At 43.4% G+C, this 21,765-nt stretch overlaps 1 protein-coding gene across 2 annotated transcripts in view; it reads left to right on the top strand.

Moving 5' to 3' along the window:
• SLC28A3 (solute carrier family 28 member 3) overlaps window positions 1-18,151 on the top strand; it is a 50,784-nt gene extending 32,633 nt beyond the window's left edge. For both annotated transcript variants that reach the window (XM_081930582.1, XM_081930581.1), the window contains 11 exons: window positions 2,467-2,544; window positions 5,028-5,108; window positions 6,593-6,673; window positions 8,129-8,254; window positions 8,965-9,095; window positions 10,073-10,241; window positions 11,202-11,399; window positions 13,124-13,205; window positions 14,527-14,625; window positions 15,996-16,104; window positions 17,510-18,151. In XM_081930582.1, coding sequence (XP_081786708.1) covers window positions 2,467-2,544; window positions 5,028-5,108; window positions 6,593-6,673; window positions 8,129-8,254; window positions 8,965-9,095; window positions 10,073-10,241; window positions 11,202-11,399; window positions 13,124-13,205; window positions 14,527-14,625; window positions 15,996-16,104; window positions 17,510-17,630 — 1,275 coding nt within the window. In that variant the 3' untranslated portion in view covers window positions 17,631-18,151. The remainder of the gene's footprint in view (window positions 1-2,466; window positions 2,545-5,027; window positions 5,109-6,592; window positions 6,674-8,128; window positions 8,255-8,964; window positions 9,096-10,072; window positions 10,242-11,201; window positions 11,400-13,123; window positions 13,206-14,526; window positions 14,626-15,995; window positions 16,105-17,509) is intronic.
• Window positions 18,152-21,765: the final 3,614 nt, after the last annotated feature.

Here is a 21,765-nt window from a genome sequence, read left to right as displayed (position 1 = left end):
TGCTGCCCAGCCTGCATGACCAATGACTGGGGGTGATGGGAGCTTGAGTCCAACAGATTCACTGGTCTGGATTCACACCTGTAACTATTTGGATAAACTAAACTTACAGAAATATTTTCTCTTGTGCCAGGAAAAAAGTCAGGTAAAGAAGTAAGTGCAGGAAGTGCAGAACAGATTATTTTTAGGAAACAAGGAAATGTACTGGACATGAACCTGTGTAAATAGATACAGTACCTGAAGGAGTTGTTTATGGTGAATGATGTTCATTTATTTCAAACTACTAGACCTATAACAATGCAGCTCTACAACTCTTGAACATTTTCCATTTGCTGTTCAGAACAAGTACATTCTGTTACATTTCTAAAAGCAGTAAGCTAACCACACTGACATTTAACTGGCGGCTTCACAATGTTTCCATCAGTTTAAAACCATCAGTCCTCTACCTTTTATACTAGCAGCTGCTTTTGTGGGAAGGGAGTGGAAAGCACTGCAAACACACCTGAACTTACAGCAACTCTCTGGAAGACCCAGGTCCAAACACTGAGGCTGCACAATGACTATACATTTAAAGCACTGTTGTTTGGATCAGGAAAAGCTCAGGCCAACTTAACACAAAATAAGAATGACGATGGCCACTTCTCTTTGTATTCTGATATGATGGAAATGGTTTATAAGAGACTTGAGCATCATTTCCAACTGCCTGTGCATGTGCAGGGGTGCAGGGCAGGAGCAGGATTAGGATTCTGCCTGCAGGTTTAGAAAGCCTCATTGCGCTCAATAGGATTTACTCCCAGGTAAGGTCCCATCCATACCCTGTTTGTCCTGTGATTTAAAGCCATGAGCCCAAGAAGCTGTTTTTTGTTTGTTTCGTCCTGCCACTTTCCCCAGGAAAACTCATTCTTTACTGCTAAATCGAAACAAATGCCAATCTGGCTTTCTGTGGATCAATATTTCTTCTGATTAAGCAGTAAATAGTGGGTTTTCCAGGGAAATGGGTGGGAGAAAAACAACAACCCACCTCTCAGACTTGTGATTGGAAATCACAAGACAAACGCAAGTATGGATAGGCCCACAATAAGTCTATGATTGCATCCTTAGCCAGTCATCAATTCACCCACATGTATAATCTCTGGCAACATCTCTGGCTCCACTAGGTAGTCCCCCTGTATTATTCTCAACAGATCCACCTACTGAGGCAGACCAGATGGGACTAGGGATGGACGGGGGCAGTTCACATCTCAGAGCAAAATTACCAATTCACATTTTCCAAAATAATATGTGAATTGAAACACACCTTCAAAATTCCTCAAAATACACACTTATCCATTTTTTGCAATGCATTTCTCCCCCCAAGTGATGTGTACACTAATGCATATACTACGGCAAAGTGTGAAAGTAACATGCAAAACTGCACAATATCAGGGGAATGCAGCAGCTAGACTGGTCACTGGGCATGGCCACTAGGACCATATAACACCGGTCCTAAACAATCTTCACTGGCTCCCAGTACGTTTCTGATCACAATTCAAATTGTTGGTGCTGACCTTTAAAGCCCTAAATGGCCTCAGTCCAGTATACCTGAAGGAGCATCTCCACCTGCATCATTCAGCACTAAGGTCCAGCTCCGAGGGCCTTCTGGCGGTTCTCTTACTGTGAGATGTGAGGTTACAGGGAACCAGGCAGAGGGCCTTCTCGGTAGTGCTGCCCACCCTGTGGAACACCCTCCCATCACATGTCAAGGAGATAAAGAACTACACAATTTTGCAGGACATCTGAAGGCAGCCCTGTATTGGGAAGTTTTTAATGTTTGACATTTTATTATGTTTTTATATGTTCTGGAAGCTGCCCAGATGGGCGGGGTATAATAATAATAATACCAGTTTGCAAAAATCTATATAGTAGGGGAAATTACATATAACATGTTGTAATGGTTCTAGGGGTTGCTCGTGCGTAAGCCGGTGCTTATCTCCCCGGCTGGGTGCAAACACCTGGCTGGGTCAGTGAAACGTCAGTGGGCGTTTCTTAAACTTCTTCCAGCAAAGAAGCTCTTTGACGCCTAGTCTCCTCCTACTCTCTCTGCGTGGAAGCCTTCTGCGCAAGGAGGGCGTGGGCAGCGGAGGACCCCTACTCTCCCCGCTCGTCCCCGGCAAGGAGTCATGGGATCGCCTTGCCACTTCCCCCACCTGCCCCCCTTCTCCACTGGTGCTACGCTGATTCTCTTCCCCAGAAGATGGGCTGCTTCTCCCGATCCCTGGACGCTCTCTGGAATCCCTCTGGCTTTTGCTCTCTCCCTCCGGCACTGATGGCAGTTCCCTGACACATGTATAGTGGAAGAATTTTGCACTAAAATGCTGACAAATTTTCACACTTAGTGTGTCGATCGTCTGTAGCACATTGTTGTCTAGGAAAGATTTTTTGCCAGTGTTTTGCTTTGTTTTTAACAGTTTTTCTTCTTTTTCTTTTAAGACTTTCTTGGAATACACAGATGCTGGCTCTAAGTTTGTCTTTGGTGATAAATACACTGACCACTTCTTTGCCTTCAAGGTAAATAGTTATTCTTTATGTTTCTGGTATAGTGTCAACTGCACAAACTCATGTAAATTGGAAAATGTACAAGTAGTATCTGCAACAAAAGGCTGCAGTGTGTTTCTCATTTTAGTACTGTATTGCTGTTCAGGGCTTAGCCAGTCATTCCCTTCAAGCAGGTCCTCTGCTGGGGAATGGAATGGTGGCAATTCTATTCTGCTGAAATTGTTTGATACACTGATCAGAGTGTTGGGTTTGGAGGAAAGAGGTCCAGCTTCCCACAAGATATATTTCTGTACTTAATCTAATTAATGACACACATGAATGCATGAATGAGATTCCCACTCTCTCTTCCTACTAACTGGTGAAACCACAGCCATGGGAACGGGATTTGGCACTGGTGCTTTAGTTGAGATTCCTGCATTGCATTGAGTTGGACTAAAAAACACCCAGGGTCTGTCCCAACTATACAATTATATGATTATCCTTTCTGAGAGGAGCAAACTTTGTTAATGATCTGCAACAGCACAGCCTCCAGCATAAATCTAGACTTTTGCTTACATAACCCTTATATAACCCTATCACACATTCTTTTGATTTCCTTAATTAATGGTACAATTTTCTTAATGATAAGTTTCAAAAGAGGAATCTGAAACTATTGGGTGATTCTCAAGAGGCTGCTTTAAAAAGAAAAAGAAAAAAAGGTAATCTTCACCCTAAGTGTGCCCTCTAATTCACAAAAGGAATCAATAAAATCTCTCTCCAAGCTCCCCACTCCTGCCTTAGACTCAGGAATGAGCCCAGCAATACTTGACCTCTTTGGAAGGGGATGTTGCCCAGCAACCAATCTTTTTCCATTTCTTTGGTACTTGAGCAGATGAGAGCAGGCAACAAGGTCTTATTCTCTCTTATTCTCTCTTTCTCCATTGGATTGAGGAGACAGGTCAGGCTGAAGAATTGGCCTTCTGGAAGAAACTTATGTCCACCTCATCTGTATTGTTTACAACCCTTCTGGAACTTTTCTCAAGAATTCTTCATTTTGAAAATGAAGTGTTCCCAGTCCCCCACTCATCCCCCAGCCCCTGTTCATTATTTCTGTTTGTGATTACTCCCTCTTTTCATCGGCTGGCAAATGTATTGAAATCTGCTGCTTTTGAGAGCTGCCCCTTTAAATGTAATTCATTCCCCCAGTTTGCCACCTGGGATTTCGTTTAGGATTCTTTCCAAAGGGATGGATTCCTGTTTGTCTGTTTTTTTCAAATGCATGTTCCATATGTGATTTAAGGGGAATGGAGTTTACTCAGTTATTTGATGGCCACAAACACATTTCTCCACCTTATTTTCAACCAAGTTGCTTTTGACTCTGTCCCGGTAATATGCATGGAATGTATCAGCCAGATTTTTATTTTCAAGGCACTCGGTGTTCCTGCGCACCCTTGCGCAGCCCTAGTGCTTTGGTGCACTAATCAAAGGCATTATTGAGAGCAGCTGGCCCTGAATGACAAAGGAACCGAGCATTGTTTATGTGGCTTATTAAAAGGCAAAAATATTAGATGGAGAGGTGCTGCTCAAGTGTCCTTGATGTGATTATTGTCAGCGAGACAAAATGGGCCAAGACCTGATAATCCCAGCCTGCATATACATCTAGCAAATTTGTGCCAGGGAACGTCTTCAACCATTAAACCATCATATTGGATGCATCTGCCATTCTATCCCCTTTCGATGCCCCATTCGGTATTCATTCTCTCACCCCTTTACTAGTATGCAGATATATTTGCAACCTAATGTGGCTTTCGCTTTGGGCACCAGCTGTGGACCTTGGTTCCTTAAAGAACACAACACAACAAAAAAAGCATGATCCTTTTGCCACAATCACCCAAAATGCTTGGGCAACTTCCAGTTAGGCTGCTGCATTGTGCTGCATATGGGTCTGCCCCTGGAGAGAATGCTGAAATTTCAAATGGTACAAAATATGGTACCGGATGATTGGCTGGTTCCTATAGAACTGACTGTATCTTGCCTGTAGTAAAGAGTTTCATTGGCTGCTTGCACAATTCAAGGTACTGATTTTGACTTTGAAGTCCCATATGGTCTAGGCCCAGGTTATCTCAAGGACCACATCTTCAGCTGTCTGAACTTGCCTGTGTTTTAAAATAATACGCAGAAGCCTTGTTGCAAGGGCTTCCCTTTCAGAAATGAGGCGAGTGAATATCGGGGACAGGGCTTCCTCTGTTGTGGCACCCAGACTGTGGAATGCCCTTTCCAGGCACATCTTTCTACATATTTTTCCCCACCCAAGCTTCTAAGTTTTTGCAGCCAGTAAATATTTTCTGGTCTGTATTTATGTTTGTTCTTGATGGACTTTTGTGGTCTTCGGCTTGTCTGAAGGCTGTAGCATAGGTATATCCTCTGATTTCAGAAGTGTCTACCTAGAGTTTCTCTTTGGGAGTTTAGAAAAAAGAAAGTCCTTGACCATTGTTTGATTTTTCTCTCCTAATTAGGTGCTGCCTATTGTCATTTTCTTCAGCATGGTGATGTCTATGCTTTACCACCTTGGATTCATGCAGTGGCTTATTAAAAAGGTAACAAAGCCCCCAGGTACTTTCTCTAATACTTTTGGTGAATTGTAGAATACCCCTCTCTTCCACTCTGTCTCTCACACAAAGAGGGCCCCACTCTGTGCCAACAGAGTCTGATTCTGTGGCTTTGGAACAACTTAATACTTTTCACCTCCACTATCCAACAAATCCAGGCCCTCACCTGAGTGATATGAATTGTTGCCCATAGAAAGGATCTCCCACTCCTTGTCCACAGTAGCAGCAGAGCCTATCCAGGTAGGGCTTGGAGATACTCCTACCCAAAATCCTTTGTCAGTCAGTGCAGACCAGGTTTTCCAAACTTGGGTCTCCAGCTGTTTTGGACTACAATTCCCATCATCCCTGACCACTGGTCCTCCTTGCTGGTGGGAGTTGTAGTCCAAAAACCCAAGTTTTGGAAACCCTGGTGTAGACAATACTGACCTAGATTGACCAACATTGTGATTCAGTATAAAGAAGCTTCCTATATTCCTAACACTTCCATTTATTTTTTAATTTACTCCATATTTTTCCCACTCACTAGTGAGCTCCCCATTCAAATTTCTTTGTCTTCTCTTCTCTGAAATCCGACCAACCCAAATTGTACAGCTTTCAACCTGTAATGGTAAACACCTGCCTGGCTGGGCCCACCCATCAAATATGGGAACAGGATAGTGCAAACTTTACTTTCAAGCACTAACGTCTTGCATAGCTTGAGGAAAAAAGGATCAGGCATAACTGTGATAGGTTAGCTTTAAGTCTGTAAAGTTGGGGTAGAATTCCTAGCCTGTTGTTTCTGGGGAGATTAGCAGATGTAGGTACCCTAGAGAATCTCTTACTATATTCATAAGTTGTAAGACACATTATCCAAGCTGTATTATCTGAATTTCGTAATGTGCCTTATGTGGCCCTGTGACATTACGCAGATTTATTTTTCAAACCTATGGTCGCTGGGAGAAGATTCTAGGGGCCATCAGGTATTCTTCTCCAAGAGCAGAGAGAAAGCTCTTGGCTTGGAAAGGGAGATCCATTGTCAGATGCCCCCCTCTCCACTGCCACAAACTTCCATAGCCCTTGCCCTCCCCATGTCCTGCTGAAAGGAGTCCAGGTTGTTACTGGATAAGGTAGTTAAACCACTTTCATTTCCCTACCACACCTTGGGATTTCAGCCTTATTTCTAGATTTGCTGCAACAGCACACTACAACTTGACAATTTCCAAAGTACTGCTTAGATTACTTTGGCTGGATCTCCCTGGCAACTGTCTGCATTTCTGCCCCATGCACTGTGATTTCTTGCGCTGCAGTAAAATTATGTTTACATGGAATGACAAAAGGACCTCACCTTGTTTGACACTGGAAAATAGTTACTTTGGGAAAGATGTGTAACCATCCTCTAGACATGGCGAAGACGCTTCTAGAATTTCACAAATGTGGATTAGCTTGAGAACTCCAGGAAATTATTTTTCCGCGTTGCATCTTTCTTTTCTTAGGTTGGATGGGTAATGCAAATAACCCTCGGGACGAGTCCAGTTGAATCTCTGGTTGCAGCTGGCAACATATTTGTGGGACAGGTAAGCTGTGTAACAGGAAAAACAAACTAATAGCTTTAGGGCAGGGAGTGGGGCAAGGCAGATGAAAAACTTTACCCCTTTATGGTCCAGCAAAGTATGTCCACCATAGTCATGAATAGCAGTATCCTTTGTTCTTAGTGATCCCCATTAAGAACTGCTTGAATTTAACAGTCTGCAATTGGCAAAGACATTGGAGAACAGGCAAAACCTTGGAACCCTGGGGGCAGATTTTAGCCACCACTTCACTGGTGCTTCCCAATACATATTTTTTACCTTCCATGCAGCAGGTAATCAGTCTTATGTGGTACTGATTTACATCAGTTTGGAAAACTTGGGTGCAGGAAAGTCTGCTTCCATAAAAAGCAATTGAAGAGCATCACAGGCACTTGTGCACGCGAAACAAAAGGGACAGAAACAAATGGCCAGAGTCTAGATCTAGATGTATAGATGGTGTGACAAGTTAATCCCATAGTTTTAGCTAGCTATTATGTTATATTGTGTAATATATTCACATCTTCAACTGGCCAAATAGATTGACTGTGATCATTCCGTTAGAGCACAAATGAAAGCAAAATGATCATTTGCCTACTTTTGAGACATCACCTTGCCGACAAAGGTCTGTATAGTAAAAGCTAAGGTTTTCCCAGTAGTGATGTATGGAAGTGAGAGCTGGACCATTAAGAACGCTGATTGCCAAAGAATTGATGCTTTTGAATTATGGTGCTGGAGGAGACTCTTGAGAGTCCCATGGACTGCAAGAAGATCAAACCTATCCATTCTTAAGGAAATCAGCCCTGAGTGCTCACTGGAAGGACAGATGGTGAAGCTGAGGTTCCAATACTTTGGCCACCTCATGAGAAGAGAAGACTCCCTGGAACAGACCCTGATGTTGGGAAAGATGGAGGGCACAAGGAGAAGGGGACGACGAGATGGTTGGATAGTGTTCTCGAAGCTACCAGCATGAGTTTAACCAAACTGCGGGAGGCAGTGGAAGACAGAAGTGCCTGGCATGCTCTGGTCCATGGGGTCACGAAGAGTTGGACATGACTAAACAACTAAACAACAACAGCAAAGCTCCAATTGAATTGTCACTGACTTTTTTTTGCATTCCATTGCCCCTTAACACCAACCTATACACTTTCACCCTCTTACACTCCTGCAGATCCCCCTAAGTGCATTTGATGAAGGGGTCTCTAGTCCACAAAAGCTTATGCCGTAATGACATTTGTCAGTCTTGAAGGTCTTTTGCTATTGCCTTTAAGACTTGCTGTTTTTGCTGAAATAGACTGGTATGGCTACCACTTTGGAAACTGCGCCTATCCCAATATTTCTAGCTTACAGAAAGAAAAAGGAGATGGTTTTAAATGTACTCAATTTCATACTATGGATAAAATATAGCAATATGAGGCAACATCTAATACGTGCTGGCTTGCTTTTTTGCTTCTTTTCCACCAGACAGAATCTCCCCTCTTGGTGAAGCCTTATTTGCCCTATATCACCAGGTCTGAACTCCATGCTGTCATGACGGCAGGATTCGCCACCATTGCTGGAAGTGTCTTAGGAGCATATATTTCATTTGGCGTAAGTATAGAAACATGCTAGCTCTTAATTACTGTTTTCCATCCCCACTTGACTAGTAACAAAGAGCGTGAAAGGGAATTAGTTCTCCCTAACCACGCAGATTCCTAGAAGACAAATCTTTCATTAACAGCACTTTCCTGGGAGAAGGTTCCATTGAACTCGGTAGGCCTTGCTTCAGAGTAGGCAGTTTTCCTGCTGCAAACCAATGTGACTATCCTGATTACATTTAAACCAGTTAGTGTTTGCAGCTAGACATGCATATATCTTGATTCAGGCAAGCCATGAATCTTTTTTAAAAGATATCACTCATACCTTTTGACCTATTTATTTTGTCAGCAGGGGTGCCATCTAGGGAGGGCAAGAAGCTGAGCCCAATTTTCAAAGAGAGGGTTGGCACCCCTCAATATTCCGCAGCCTGTCGAGCTGTCAGGCCCTCCCACAGCTGGTGGAAGGCTGCACCGGCCTCTGTGGTGTCAGGAGATGCCACAGGGACCAGCATGCCTGGCACGAGGTCACACTGGCCTGCACGGCTTTGGGAGGTGTGCATGACATCACACAATGCACATGTGACATCACATGTGTGTTCTGGGCCCCTTCAATCTTGGGGGGGGGGCAGCCTGGTGCGTATTTTCAGCAGGGTTACCACAAGAATGATATTCAGCATCTTTTGCCCAATTAAATGTTGTCCTTCTTGACCTTTGACATTTCAGATTCCAGCCTCCCACTTATTAACAGCTTCCGTGATGTCAGCACCAGCAGCTTTGGCTATTGCCAAGCTCTTTTGGCCAGAGACCGAACACCCCCAGATAACTGCACAGCAGGCTGCAAAAGTGGAGAAAGGGTAAGAAGGTTTATACTTGCATGGTGCAAAGGCTTAGGCAGAATTGGGAAGGGTAGAGTAGCTCTCTCTCTCATCACAAAAATACAGGATGTCAATTTGCATAAAATGTGTATGCACTGATTTATAGGGCAAGGCAAATTTCAAATGCATTATAAGAATAAATATAACTCATCCTAGTGGAGAAGACTGTGATCAAGTGGCCTTTGTGGCAGCTTGGACGGCTGTCCAGGTGCTAATTGTGGGTGGGTGACTAACAACTTTTTTATGCTTCTTGTGGTTCTTTATCTTTAAGCTGGACTTGAACAGGACTCTCAGATAGAGGGATGTCCTCTGCCACTCTAGGGAAAAGACAATATATAGAGTTGTTATGCAGACATTCAAAAATACAGTTGCAGTAAATTGCATAACAAGCCATTTCCTGCCCTTTCACAAGACCTTAAATCAAATGCCTGGTCCTAAGATAACCATCTCACTTTGCCTAACGTTAGGGGCAGTTGTAGCTCAGGACATTCAGTCACCGGTTGCATCTTGTGCTGCTTGGCCCTGAGAAAGTGTCACATGAAATGCTTCCAAGTGTCCAAAGGGCTCTGTAAATCCTAAATATTGTTAACAAGATTAAGTACAGTGGTAACTCGGGTTACAGACGCTTCAGGTTACAGACTCCACTAACCCAGAAATAGTACCTCAGGTTAAGAACTTTGCTTCAGGATGAGAACAGAAGTCATGTGGCAGCAACAGGAGGCCCCATTAACTAAAGTGGTACCTCAGGTTAAGAACAGTTTCAGGTTAAGAACAGACCTCCAGAACAAATTAAGTTCTTAACCCAAGGTACCACTGTACTGGTTCTGATCATTTTTCTGGTTGGTGGTTTTTTAAAAGGGTGATTTCTGTTTCTGTTGTTATGGGGGCGGGGAGGTGACAAGGGTTCCTACTCATCACATTAACCTGCGCCTTTTGTTCTTGTTTTCTCGGTGAAGAGACTCCAAAAACCTGTTGGAAGCAGCCAGCCAAGGGGCTTCTGCGTCCATCCCTCTGGTGGCAAACATTGCTGCAAATCTGATTGCCTTCCTTGCCCTGCTCTCTTTCTGTAATGCAGTCCTCTCCTGGCTGGGAAATATGTTCAACTATTCACAGTTGAGCTTTGAGGTATTAAGTGCTATAAGCGTTGCTGTTGTTGTTGTCATCATCACTATTCAGTACAGCCATGGTAGATGAAAAAGACAGTAGATTATAAAAGGTTATTTGCTTGTACATAATATAAGAAACAAGGACAACATACTTAGGTTTTACTCATGTCCTATAAGCTTTTAGCTAAGGCATGATCTCTCTTTCACACACACACACACACACACACACACACCCCTGACATAAAATAAAATAATTATATTTTCACATGAATCCCATTTAGCCGATGCAAAGGGAGTCTGACTGGCCACTTCTCAGGGATGTTGTAGTCCTGGACTTCCTACACAGCACCGAGTGAGGCTCAATGACCTTTGAGGTGTCTTCCAACTATGGTTAAGTGCTGCTGCTCATTAAACCAACCCTTCTATAGTCTGCAGTTATATCAATAATTTTTATTTATTCTTTTTTTTTTTAGCACCATTCATTCAGCAAAGCAATCAGCAAAGCACCATTCATTCAGTTCCTCGGTGGAGGGTGTTGCCCCCTTCCTCCGTCACTTGTGTCCTTGGACTGTATGAGACAGTGGAGATCCATAATCAGATTCCCCCTTTTCTGTCTTTAAATTTTATTAAAACACAACTTCAGAGAGGGGTGGGTGGGTGGCTGTGATTAGGGAAGGGGAGTTTAATGGACTGCCCAATTACCTGCTCCTTTCTGTTTCTCATTGTTATGCGTGCTTTGCACTGGCGCCAATAGCTTCACATGACAAAAGGTGGGGGAGAAATGGCTTGGCTAATATTGACTTGCTTTCTAAAGCCCTACTGATGCATTTGTGAGCCTGACCAGCTTGGTTACCACAGCAAAGCAATGGAACATAGGAGGTGGTGGTTGTTTTTACGTAAACAAAAAGCCCTGAGAAATACCAATATGTGGTTAATGTATTTATTGGCTTTTAGATCAACCTCCCCATTCTCTCTTTAGGTCATTTGTGCTTATGTCTTTATGCCATTTTCATTCATGATGGGAGTCGACTGGGAAGACAGTTTTCTTGTTGGTAGACTTCTAGGCTATAAGACCTTCTTCAATGAATTTGTGGCTTATAAAGATCTTTCAGAACTGATCAAACTGAGGAAGGCAGGAGGGGAAAAGTACATTGGTGGAGAGAACCAATATCTGAGTGTGAGTATCCTTGCACAGTTCTTTGCTTTTATTTGACCCAGCCTTCTCAGAGGTTCCAATAGTCACACTGAATAAAATTGATTTCTGATTTAAAAACCACTTTGGTTAAGCATGGGTTATTATAGCAACACAGAATATTCTTCTAATGCCCATTTAATTCTGTTACCTCACAGCACCCAATCTGAGCTAAGCAGCATAATCTCCCATTTAGCAACAGGGAGCAGGGCACAAATGTGGAGGCAGGGGGATAAGATGACTAGGCTAATTCTTATCGCTGCCCCAATCTCCAGGAACCGTTTCAATAAGGGATGGTACAAAATACAGTTCCCTAGGGATCTGAAGACAGTGGCAGAATATTTTTCTTTACAGCTAGTGCGTCTTCCTAGGAAGTACTTTGAGAGTTCTGAATCCAAGACTTTCTGCCTAAAAATGCCACATTTTCTTTCAGAGTGAACCATTTCAGACTGAACCTGAACTGACAGTCCATTTTCATTGCCATTTTGGAGTATCAGAAACTGATTTCCAGTGGTCTAGGCTGCCATCCTGTTCATGGTGAAGTGGTCATTTCACTACTACACCCCGAGCAAGTTGAAAGCCTGTGCTGTCACTGCAATGAAGCACTTTAATTTATTTATTCAACTTTTGTGCCACTTCATATTTCAGCAGAAATCGTTGTGGTTAGGCTTGAACCTGTGTCTCCTGGTTTGATGCCAGGCATCATAAAGGGTTCTCTGCTTTGGTAATTCCAGAACTATTCAGCAAGAACATGACGGCATAGTGAAAAAGAGGTTGGAAGGTTCACTTTTAACTTTTAATTTTTCTCAGAGCCTTCTAATAAGTCTAGATACAGGTATATATCTCCAATAGAGTCGATTCTGCTACATGTCCACCCCCACAGCCTGCAACAATGAGGCTTCCCAGCTTTCAAACATTTCCAGGAAAAGGTTGGACAAAAGAGACCTTGAAATGTGTTTTTCTACATAGGCAAGAAGCGACCAGAAATATCTACAAATTGCTGCTTTAAAACATGAGGGGGCACTCATAAGCATATAATCAATTGAAATGCTTGTATAATTTTATTATAAACAGGGAACAGCGGGTGGGAAGAGTGAAGATATGCTCATAGTTGTATCTCTTGCAGTTGGAAAACAATGTGTATATGCAGTATATACCCAATAGAATTATCAGGGGTGTCTTACCAATAGAGGCTAGTGGTGCAGGACGCCAGGGCGGCAAGTTCTGGAGGACGCCAGGGAAGAGGTGGAGGCTGGACGCGGCACCTCCTGGCATCAGCTCGCTACACTCACCCGGCTCCGCCATGCTGCGCCGAAGCAGCACCATGTCTGGAGTCTCCACCTGCTGTGGCCACCATGGCATGAAGCGGCCAGTTGAGCCGGGAGCCGCCGCGTCCAGCCTCCGCCTCCTCCGTGCCGGAAGAGCTGCCGTCCAGCCGCTGCCTGCCTCCTCCAGCCTCACAAAGCTGGTCGCATTGCTGGGAGCGCTGTCCTCCCCAAAAAAGGTCTGGGAAACAGGGGGGAGGGACACCAGAGGGATCTTTGCACCACAGCGCCGGATATGCTTAAGACGTCCCTGAGAATCATTTAAAGAAAGGCAGCAGTTTCCACAGCAGAGAAGCTGGTTAAATCATATTTTGGTAGATTTTGCCATTTCAAAGGGTAAGATGATGTAACCTAGCAAGATGTTTTCCTTTCTTCAAATTTTAGATTCGATCCGAAACCATTGCCACTTATGCTCTCTGTGGATTTGCAAACTTTGGCTCTTTGGGACTCGTAATTGGAGGACTCAGTAAGAAAACATTTACTTCTTGTTTGGGGCATAGTATTGGACAAAAATAATCCAAACCCAAACGCTCCTGCTGCTGCAATAAATGCAGCTTCGGATGGCTTGGCAGGACTGCACTGCTGACCTGACATCTGTCTAGCTGAGTCACTGCAGAGAGGGGGAGGGGTGTGATGGCAGCAAGGTTGTGCAGTGGCAGCAAGAGCACTGGATTGGCTCTGCTGATGTGTTTGAACCGCACAGGCCTCACCACCAGTGTGTCCTCCCCTCTCCATCCCAATAAAATCTGATATTGTGCTGTACTGTGGAGGTCCTTTAAGCATCTCTCTAGCTCAGTGTGATGTCAGAGACACTCTGCACCCCTCTCCTGAGGTGCGGAAATTTCAAGGTCATGAAAATCACCAATTCTGGCTATCTACAAAGAGTAGCCAGAACTTATGGGCTCCGGATGATACATGAGAATGCATCAACCTGGTGCTAATGCCTAAGGAAGCCGTTGTCATACCAAAATGGCAAAGGTGTCCTGCACTGGACGTGGGTGGTGCTGGGGTCTAAACCACAGAGCCTAGGACTTGCCGATCAGAAGGTCGGCGGTTCGTATCCCTGTGACAGGGTGAGCTCCCGTTGCTCGGTCCCTGCTCCTGCCAACCTAGCAGTTCGAAAGCACGTCAAAGTGCAAGTAGATAAATAGGTACCACTGTGGCGGGAAGGTAAAGGGCGTTTCCGTGCGCTGCTCTGGTTCACCAGAAGCAGCTTAGTCATGCTGGCCACATGACCCAGAAGCTGTACGCCGGCTCCCTCGGCCAATAAAGCAAGATGAGCGCCGCAACCCCAGAGTCGGTCACGACTGGACCTAATGGTCAGGGGTCCCTTTACCTTTAATGTGAAAATTGGCCCAGAGGCTACTGGACTCTTTCCTGGCTGCTTGGTCAAGTATAGCTGGTGCAGAGATAGAGGCAGGGCCAGATTTAGGTTTGATGAGGCCCTCAGCTACTGAAGGTAATGGGGCCCTTTATATGTCCAGCTGTCCCTTGTCAACAAATTGTAGCTGGTTTTTTAGTGTTGAGTATACGCCATACACAACACCAAACACTGTTTTATTTTATTTGCTTTTTATCTTATATTGTGGAAATGTACATTCAATTTTTTTCCCTTTAAATTTTTCTGGGGGCCCCAAGAGAGTGGAGCCCTAAACTATAGCTTGTTTAGCTTATATGTGAATCCGGCACTGGTTGGAGGGTTCAGGAAAACCTTGACTGGAACTGCTTCACATTCCAGAATGCAAGAACTGATAGTGGATGTCGTTTTCCTCAAATCTCTTCCTCAGCATCCATGGCTCCTTCCCGGAAGAGAGACATTGCCGGCGGGGCCTTGAGAGCCATGATCGCTGGCACGGTGGCCTGCTTCATGACAGCTTGCATTGCAGGTACTATATATTTTTTCTACCACAGGATGGCAGTGTTTTGGTTTGTGTTCTTCAACAGGCCCTGCTGGCTCCAGGACATTTTGGTGTGGTGCTAAACCTCATTGCAAGGATGTATTCTGTGTTCATCTCCTTATTATTATTATTTTAAGGTTAATTTTTCTCTCTTTATTTCTTATCAGTAATTTTAAAGATCTATATTAGCAGGCATGCAAACTGATGGAGGTGCATCTATTTGAAAGGGGTAAAGGAAAAGGAAAATAATATTTCCAACGCTGCACTTCCACCATACATTCTCAAACTGGAAAGAAGAGGAAAGTTTTGTACTAATGAACCTACAATCCAGCTCAAGCTCTTCTGTATTGCACACATGGGTGGCTGGAATTTCCACTAAAATCAGTGAAACTTTGCCTTCTGGTTCAGATGGCGACAGGGCAGACAGCTGCCTCTGAAGCTCCACAGGTCACACAATTTTAATTGGTTTTAACGTGTTTTAGATCAGTTATCTTATCTTGAAAATCAGAGGACCGAAGAATGTGGAGCTGTGATTCCAATAGCAATTAACAGGCCTGGAGCTTATTTGTTTTGTCAGCTTTCTTTTTACTGAGTGGTGATGTGGGAGGCAGCTGAAACCAGTGCTCTGTAATTAATGAGATTTTTAACTTGGTTTTAATACAGCTTTTAATTGGACTTAACTTGTGTTATCCTTTTCATTTTGGAGACCTGAGCACTGTGAAAATGTGGTGTTTATCAGTCTAGGCTGCTTGTTCCTTGACAGCTAAAACTGTGGACTTTTATCTGTAGAAACTTCAAATTGATACACTCTGGACTGGATGTTTTAACCAGAGATTTGATTTATTTTTGCGCCCAATTAAAGGGCAGCAAATTGTCCTCACAGCCTCTGGCAAGCCTGCAGGCAGCCCACCTGCCAATCCAACTGTGAGCACCTTGCAAAGACCTACAAGGCCAAATAAGTCCCTTTTCTATCAGGATGAACAAAGGACAAATGCTCTATCAACTGTCCTGGCCAATATGTAAGATCTGCCTGACCGTTTGTAAATTCAGTGGTAGCACCCCCTGTTGGAAGTCTGTCTCATTGGCTAAAAATCAGATAAAAAGCTTGTTTGGGGATCAAATTGGCTTTGTTGTTTTAAAATCAGTGTGTGCATTAAACCACCCTTTCCAAAGACAAAAGATTCTGTTAACATTTGGCAGCCCATATATTCTAGTTCAGTGGGGCTTTTGGAAGCATCACATTAAGTACAAATAGACTTTAAATTTCTGAATCAAGTTCTGAAAAGGGGGAAAGTTTGTAATGCAACCAAGAAATATGGTTATTACTTAATAAAGGAGGGTTTCTGCTTTATTTTCAGGAATATTATCTGTCGCAGGAGATCCATGCACTGCTTTATTTGAAAACAACTTCCATATGACTAGCAATAGCACAGAAATAGTTAGCTGCTGCTTAAACCTCTTTAACAGGTAATTATAGAGTGGCAGAATCTCACTTCACAGAATCACACCTGAAGTTCAATTATTTCTCTTACAGAATACAGGAATACTATATGCAATGCTGCAAAAAGATAATACAAAGATAATGAAAATGTAACTCAAAGGTTAATGCTTCAGACTTCATGAACATTGTCGAGCTATCATTTAAAAACTATTAATCTTAGAATTTGAGGTTGGTTTCTATGCACGTCACCTCTCACCAGCTACACACAAACAAAGGCCACATTTATAAATAGCACTTCCATAAAGTGTCATTTAGTAAGCGATGTTGCAACCCAAGAATGCCCACTTCACATCTCCCTTCACAACAGGGCTCACATAGCATGACATCCAAATGCATTATTTAAGGCTTTTCTCCCCATGATAAACCATGAGCACAGCAAGAAACCATGGTTTAAGCTTTTTGGGCTGTCACAGGGACCAGCCAATCAGCACTGTGCACAGCCAACTTCTTCTGGAAACAGAAAGAACTTGTTGGCCCTAAGCTTGATTCTGTAAGGAAGTGTGTAAAAGTAAAGGACCCCTGACAGTTAGGTCCAGTCGCGAACGACTGTGGGGTTGTGATGGTCATCTCACTTTACTGGCCAAGGGAGCCGATGTTTGTCCACAGCTAGCTTCCGGATCATGTGGCCAGCATGACTAAGCCGCTTCTGGCGAAACCAGAGCAGCGCATGGAAACACCGTTTACCTTCCTGCCACAGTGGTACCTATTTATCTACTTGCACTGGTGTGCTTTCAAACTGCTAGGTTGGCAGGAGCTGGGACTGAGCAACGGGAGCTCACCCCGTCGTGGGGATTCGAACTGCCAACCTTCCAATTGGCAAGCCCTAGGCTCAGTGGTTTAGACCACAGCGTCCCTAAGGAAGTGTGTACATCTGGCCAAAAGCAGAAAGTAGCAGATCCACATTGGGCTCGCCTCTCAATCTCTGTGCATTGGTACACAGCCTAAGCCAACCCAGAGACTGATTTATTTATTTATTTTAAGGAACCCGCTAGGTCTTTGGTTTCAGATGTTTTGTTACCCACTCTCATTGCTCATCCCAGAACAGAGCACATAACCATTTTAGAATCCAACACCTAAAATAAAAGTAGAATAAAACACAAAACATACTCTCAGCAACAAGTGATGAATAGGTACCCTGAAGTCCAACAGATATTTGAGATGTGCCCAATAGCCTCAGAGTAACTGATGGGAGAAATCAACAATAATAGCTCATGGATGCAGTGACTCTTTTAGAATAGTTTTAAAACTGACAGTCTTCAAACACAGGGAATATGGTGGTGTGGCTCAGGTTAGGGAACCCATAGAATTTATACACCGGCACTTAAATTACTATTACAACAGTATTAAAACTTATTTTCCCTTCTCCACCAGTGCGAACAGTTCTACAGAGACTTTTGTAAAAGCAAACAACACCTTGAGGTCCTTGAATGGATGCTGCAAACTTCTGAACCCGTCTACGTTTAACTGCTCCTGGACAACTGCAGAATTTTAAACTGGGCACTTTATGTAAAGAGACAAGCAGAGGGATTTACTTCACTGGTGGACTGGTAGGAAGACAAAAGGACAGTGGAGTTGTCTGGTGGTTGTTGCAGACAAGACAAATCTTGTTTCCCAGCTTAAGTAGATTGGCAGCTGTGTAAATGCTGCGGTTTCATTGGGGCTACTGGGTAAGTATCTGCTCCGTATCTCTGATGAGCTCTTAAGTCCTGACATAAGCACCTGGTCATGATGAAGGGCATGTTTAAACTTTTTAAATGCTATTTCAAATATTTATTTAAAACTGTTCCAAATGCCGTATTTGCCTACACCTCCCGCCTCTCTTTAAGATCAGGTAGAGACATTTCAATCAAAGATCTTTCTCACACTGAACATAGAAAACTGCCTTATATATCAAGTCAGGCCATTGGTCTATCTGCTCAATATTGTCTACACTGACAATATTGTCTACACTTACAGGGATTCTGTGGGAATGTTCAGGGATGCAGGAGAGGATATATTGTCTGATTATATCCTTATCCACAATTTCAGCAGAGTAACATTCCCCTTATTTTAAACTTTGCAACGGATGTGTTTGCTCAGGCTCACTAAAGCCTCTATAATAACTGTTCTGGTATTTCTCCCTTATTCCCTCATAAAATATAAGAGACGGCACAGTCTTTTACAAAAGTATAAAAAGAGTTTACTCACATTCTGTTCACAATCGGACCCCAGAAGGCAGACTTAGCTTAATGAAGTAACATACACTTGGAATCTATTTCATAAGAAGACCGTCCCTTTGTCCTCTCTTGGCTGGAAGCCAAGAGGGCATCTTTGGCTTAGTAGATGTTGTGTCTTCGATGCATGTGGTGAAAGAGAGAGAGATGGCTGCCCTGCCCTGTGCTTTTGTCATTACCTGCACAGGTGAGACCACACCCACCTCTAGTCACATGCAGAGGAAGTCCGTCCCAGCCCAGAAGGAAACAGGAAGTTTACCTGCTGGCTGGACAAACATTCCTCCCCATGTGTAAACATGTTCACTCTAGGAATGTTGTACTTGACTGCTCTTGTGTTTCACATCCTACAGATTCAGACAGTGTACTTTCCCAGTCCTACCTGGTGATGCTGGGGACTGAAACCGGGACGTTCTATATACAAAGCAGATGCTTCCCCCCCCCCATGACCTTTCTCCTCAGTTACAGCCCCTTCTGTGGTCTTGCTCTATTAACGCAAAATTACCTAAGTGTGATCTTAAGTATATATCTCAGTAGGACTTTCTCCAACTAAATCTGCTAATATTTGCCATCTGTCTTACACTTAGATTTTCACTGATATAATTGTGGTTATAGGGATTAAGAGATCTGATCTGGAACTAGCTTTGTATTTGCCTTGCATTAAAGCATCCCTCGTATTTCTCCATACCAAACATGACCTCCTTTGAGGAAGCCAATATGCTGCTGTCCAAACGTTGCTGGACTCCAACCCCCGACAGCATGTTCTGTCAAGGATGATAGGAGCTGTAGTCTAAAAACATCTGGAGGACATCACTTTGACTAAACTAGTTATTATTGTTATTTATTTTTAAAAATACTGACTTATTTTGGTGACAAATCACTACTTGGGATCTGTTGGAAATCTAGCTGTGGTTTTCTTTCGATATTGAACATCTCTGGAAAGTTATGTGTCTTTAGATTCAGGTGGCAAACGAGGGGTGATATTCCATATGACCAAGAAAACAACAACAGTTCTTCAATTTCAGCCAGCGGGATTTAATGAAATCTGCAGCAAATTAAATTAAAAATGTCAATAAATAGTTAGAAATTAATGCCTGGTTACTGTAAAACAGCAGGGTTGTTCTTCTGAACCAACTGCATGAGCTGCTGTTAGCAATGTGACTACCAACTGTTATATAAGAAAAGCTTCATAATATAGAACTCCATGGATCTCACTGCAATCGTTTTTACATGACCAGTAACAATACTCTGGTGCTATTTACTTCACCAGAGGTTAATTAACTCTACATTGTTATCACTTCTGGTGGAACCAGATAAGGGAAGCACTCCTCTGGTACCTATTTTACAATATTAAAAGATGTTAAGGCTGCAGTCCTACCACCAGCATTTGGCTGGCTGAGGGGCGCTAGGAAGCCACCATTCCAGAGGTGGAGATGTTGGCTTGCCAGCACATACCACTCCAGAATGCCCACAGAAAGCTCTGCAGGTATGGATGTCCCACTGGTGGGGAGGGGGGACAAATGGTGGAGGTGTATTGGGACAGGCCTTGGATCTGTAGGATCCTACCTTCTGAAATGCCCCTAAATAGGTCCCTAAACTATGCCAGATCCTGCTGAGGTCAATGTGGTCAATGGGAGGGGGGAAGAAAAGGAAAAACATTGAGAAAATCATCAGCATTCCATCTCTTGCGATGGCTGCATCTTACCAGCCGGACACAGGAAGTGGTGGTCATTCTGCCATGGATTCTCCCCAACATTGACATCTCCATAAGATTATTCTGTTATGCCACAAGTCAACCATTGGTAGAGAACCCGGTGTCCCCCAGATGTTGTACTACAAGTCCCATCAGCCAAAGGTCAGGGACAATGGGAGCTGCAGTTCACCAACTTCTAGAGGGCACAGTGATGGCTGCCCTGCACTTTGGAGTATACATTGCACTTTATGGAGAATGTTTCAGGGTAACTATGCAGAGGACTGCAGTATGGACCTCCTTAATAGTAAAGGGACCCCTGACCATTAGGTCCAGTCATGGCCGACTCTGGGGTTGCGGCACTCATCTTGCTTTACTGGCTGAGGGAGCCGGCGTACAGCTTCCGGGTCATGTGGCCAGCATGACTAAGCTGCTTCTGGCGAACCAGAGCAGCACATGGAAACGCCGTTTACCTTCCCGCCGGAGCGGTACCTATTTATCTACTTGCACTTTGACGTGCTTTCAAACTGCTAGGTTGGCAGGAGCAGGGACCGAGCAACGGGAGCTCACCCCGTCGCAGGGATTCGAACCACCAACCTTCTGATTGGCAAGCCCTAGGCTCTGTGGTTTAACCCACAGCGCCACCCTTGAACCTCCTTAATACTTTTTGTCAATTTCATTTCACATCTCGGAATTTGTTTCACTGCAGAGTCAAACAACCTTCAAACCATTTTACAGTTTGCAAAAATATTACTCTTGCAAGAATGTCAAGTGTTAATAAAATTTAAGAACTGGTTATCTATTTATTGTCTAGAGTCAATAAAACTACATTGTTTCTTATATAATTCTGTCTTCGTACAAAAAATATATTTAAAAAATCCCTGTTACAAGAATATTGAAATGGTCTTCTTATGCTTGGAAACACCTTTCCTACTTCCAGAAAAACATGTTAATAGCAAAGGTAATTTTGACTGGCATGTTTTTAAATGTAGTAATGAAAAGAATCCTTTGTCTGAGAACACAATGTTTTCTCTGGCTGCACGTACAGCTTTCTTGGTCACGTCCTTGGTAAAGACATTCCTGTGGAGGGAATGTGTGAGTTTTAAAAGTGGAATTAGGGGGTGTAAAGCTAATCTGAACTTCTAATAAACTGAAAAACAACATAGCAGTGCTATGAATCGGAGTATTTCAGCAACTGAGCAGTCATGACTGCAATTCCTTATTTATTTTAGTAATTGAGAAGAAGAAAAATTATCAGTCATTACACTTTTGCAAAATAATCATTAATTTACATGGATTTAAGACTCTTCAAAGGAGAATAAAGAGGGGGAGTGTGCAAAAATTATAAATTCTTCTTAATTTTCTAATCTGGATATAAACTAAGAAATCAGGGGTGGGAAACCTCAAGCCAAATGCAGCTCTCTGGGTCTCTGTCTGGCTTTTAGGACTCTGGCCAGGCCACACACCCTCTCCAGGAAACACCAATTGCTGGCCTTGTTCTGCTGCTGATTCTGCTTGGCTGGAATGTGCCCTTGAATGATGACAATACATCTTGTGGGGATGTGTGTGTTTGGTCACAGCCAGTTTTGAAGCACCCACCATTGGTGTGTGGCACCCAGAAGGGCGCTCATCCAAGAAGGCAGCCCTTGAGCCGAAAACAGTAAATAATTTTATGAATTGCGTTGTTTATTTACTAAACAACGCAATTCATAAAACTATCAACTACA

This window comes from Podarcis melisellensis, assembly GCF_964234715.1.
Source record: "Podarcis melisellensis genome assembly, chromosome: 11".
NCBI classification, from domain to species: Eukaryota; Metazoa; Chordata; class Lepidosauria; order Squamata; family Lacertidae; genus Podarcis; species Podarcis melisellensis.
The sequence above is the reverse complement of the archived record's forward strand: the minus strand, read 5'-3'. Positions and strand labels throughout refer to the sequence as shown.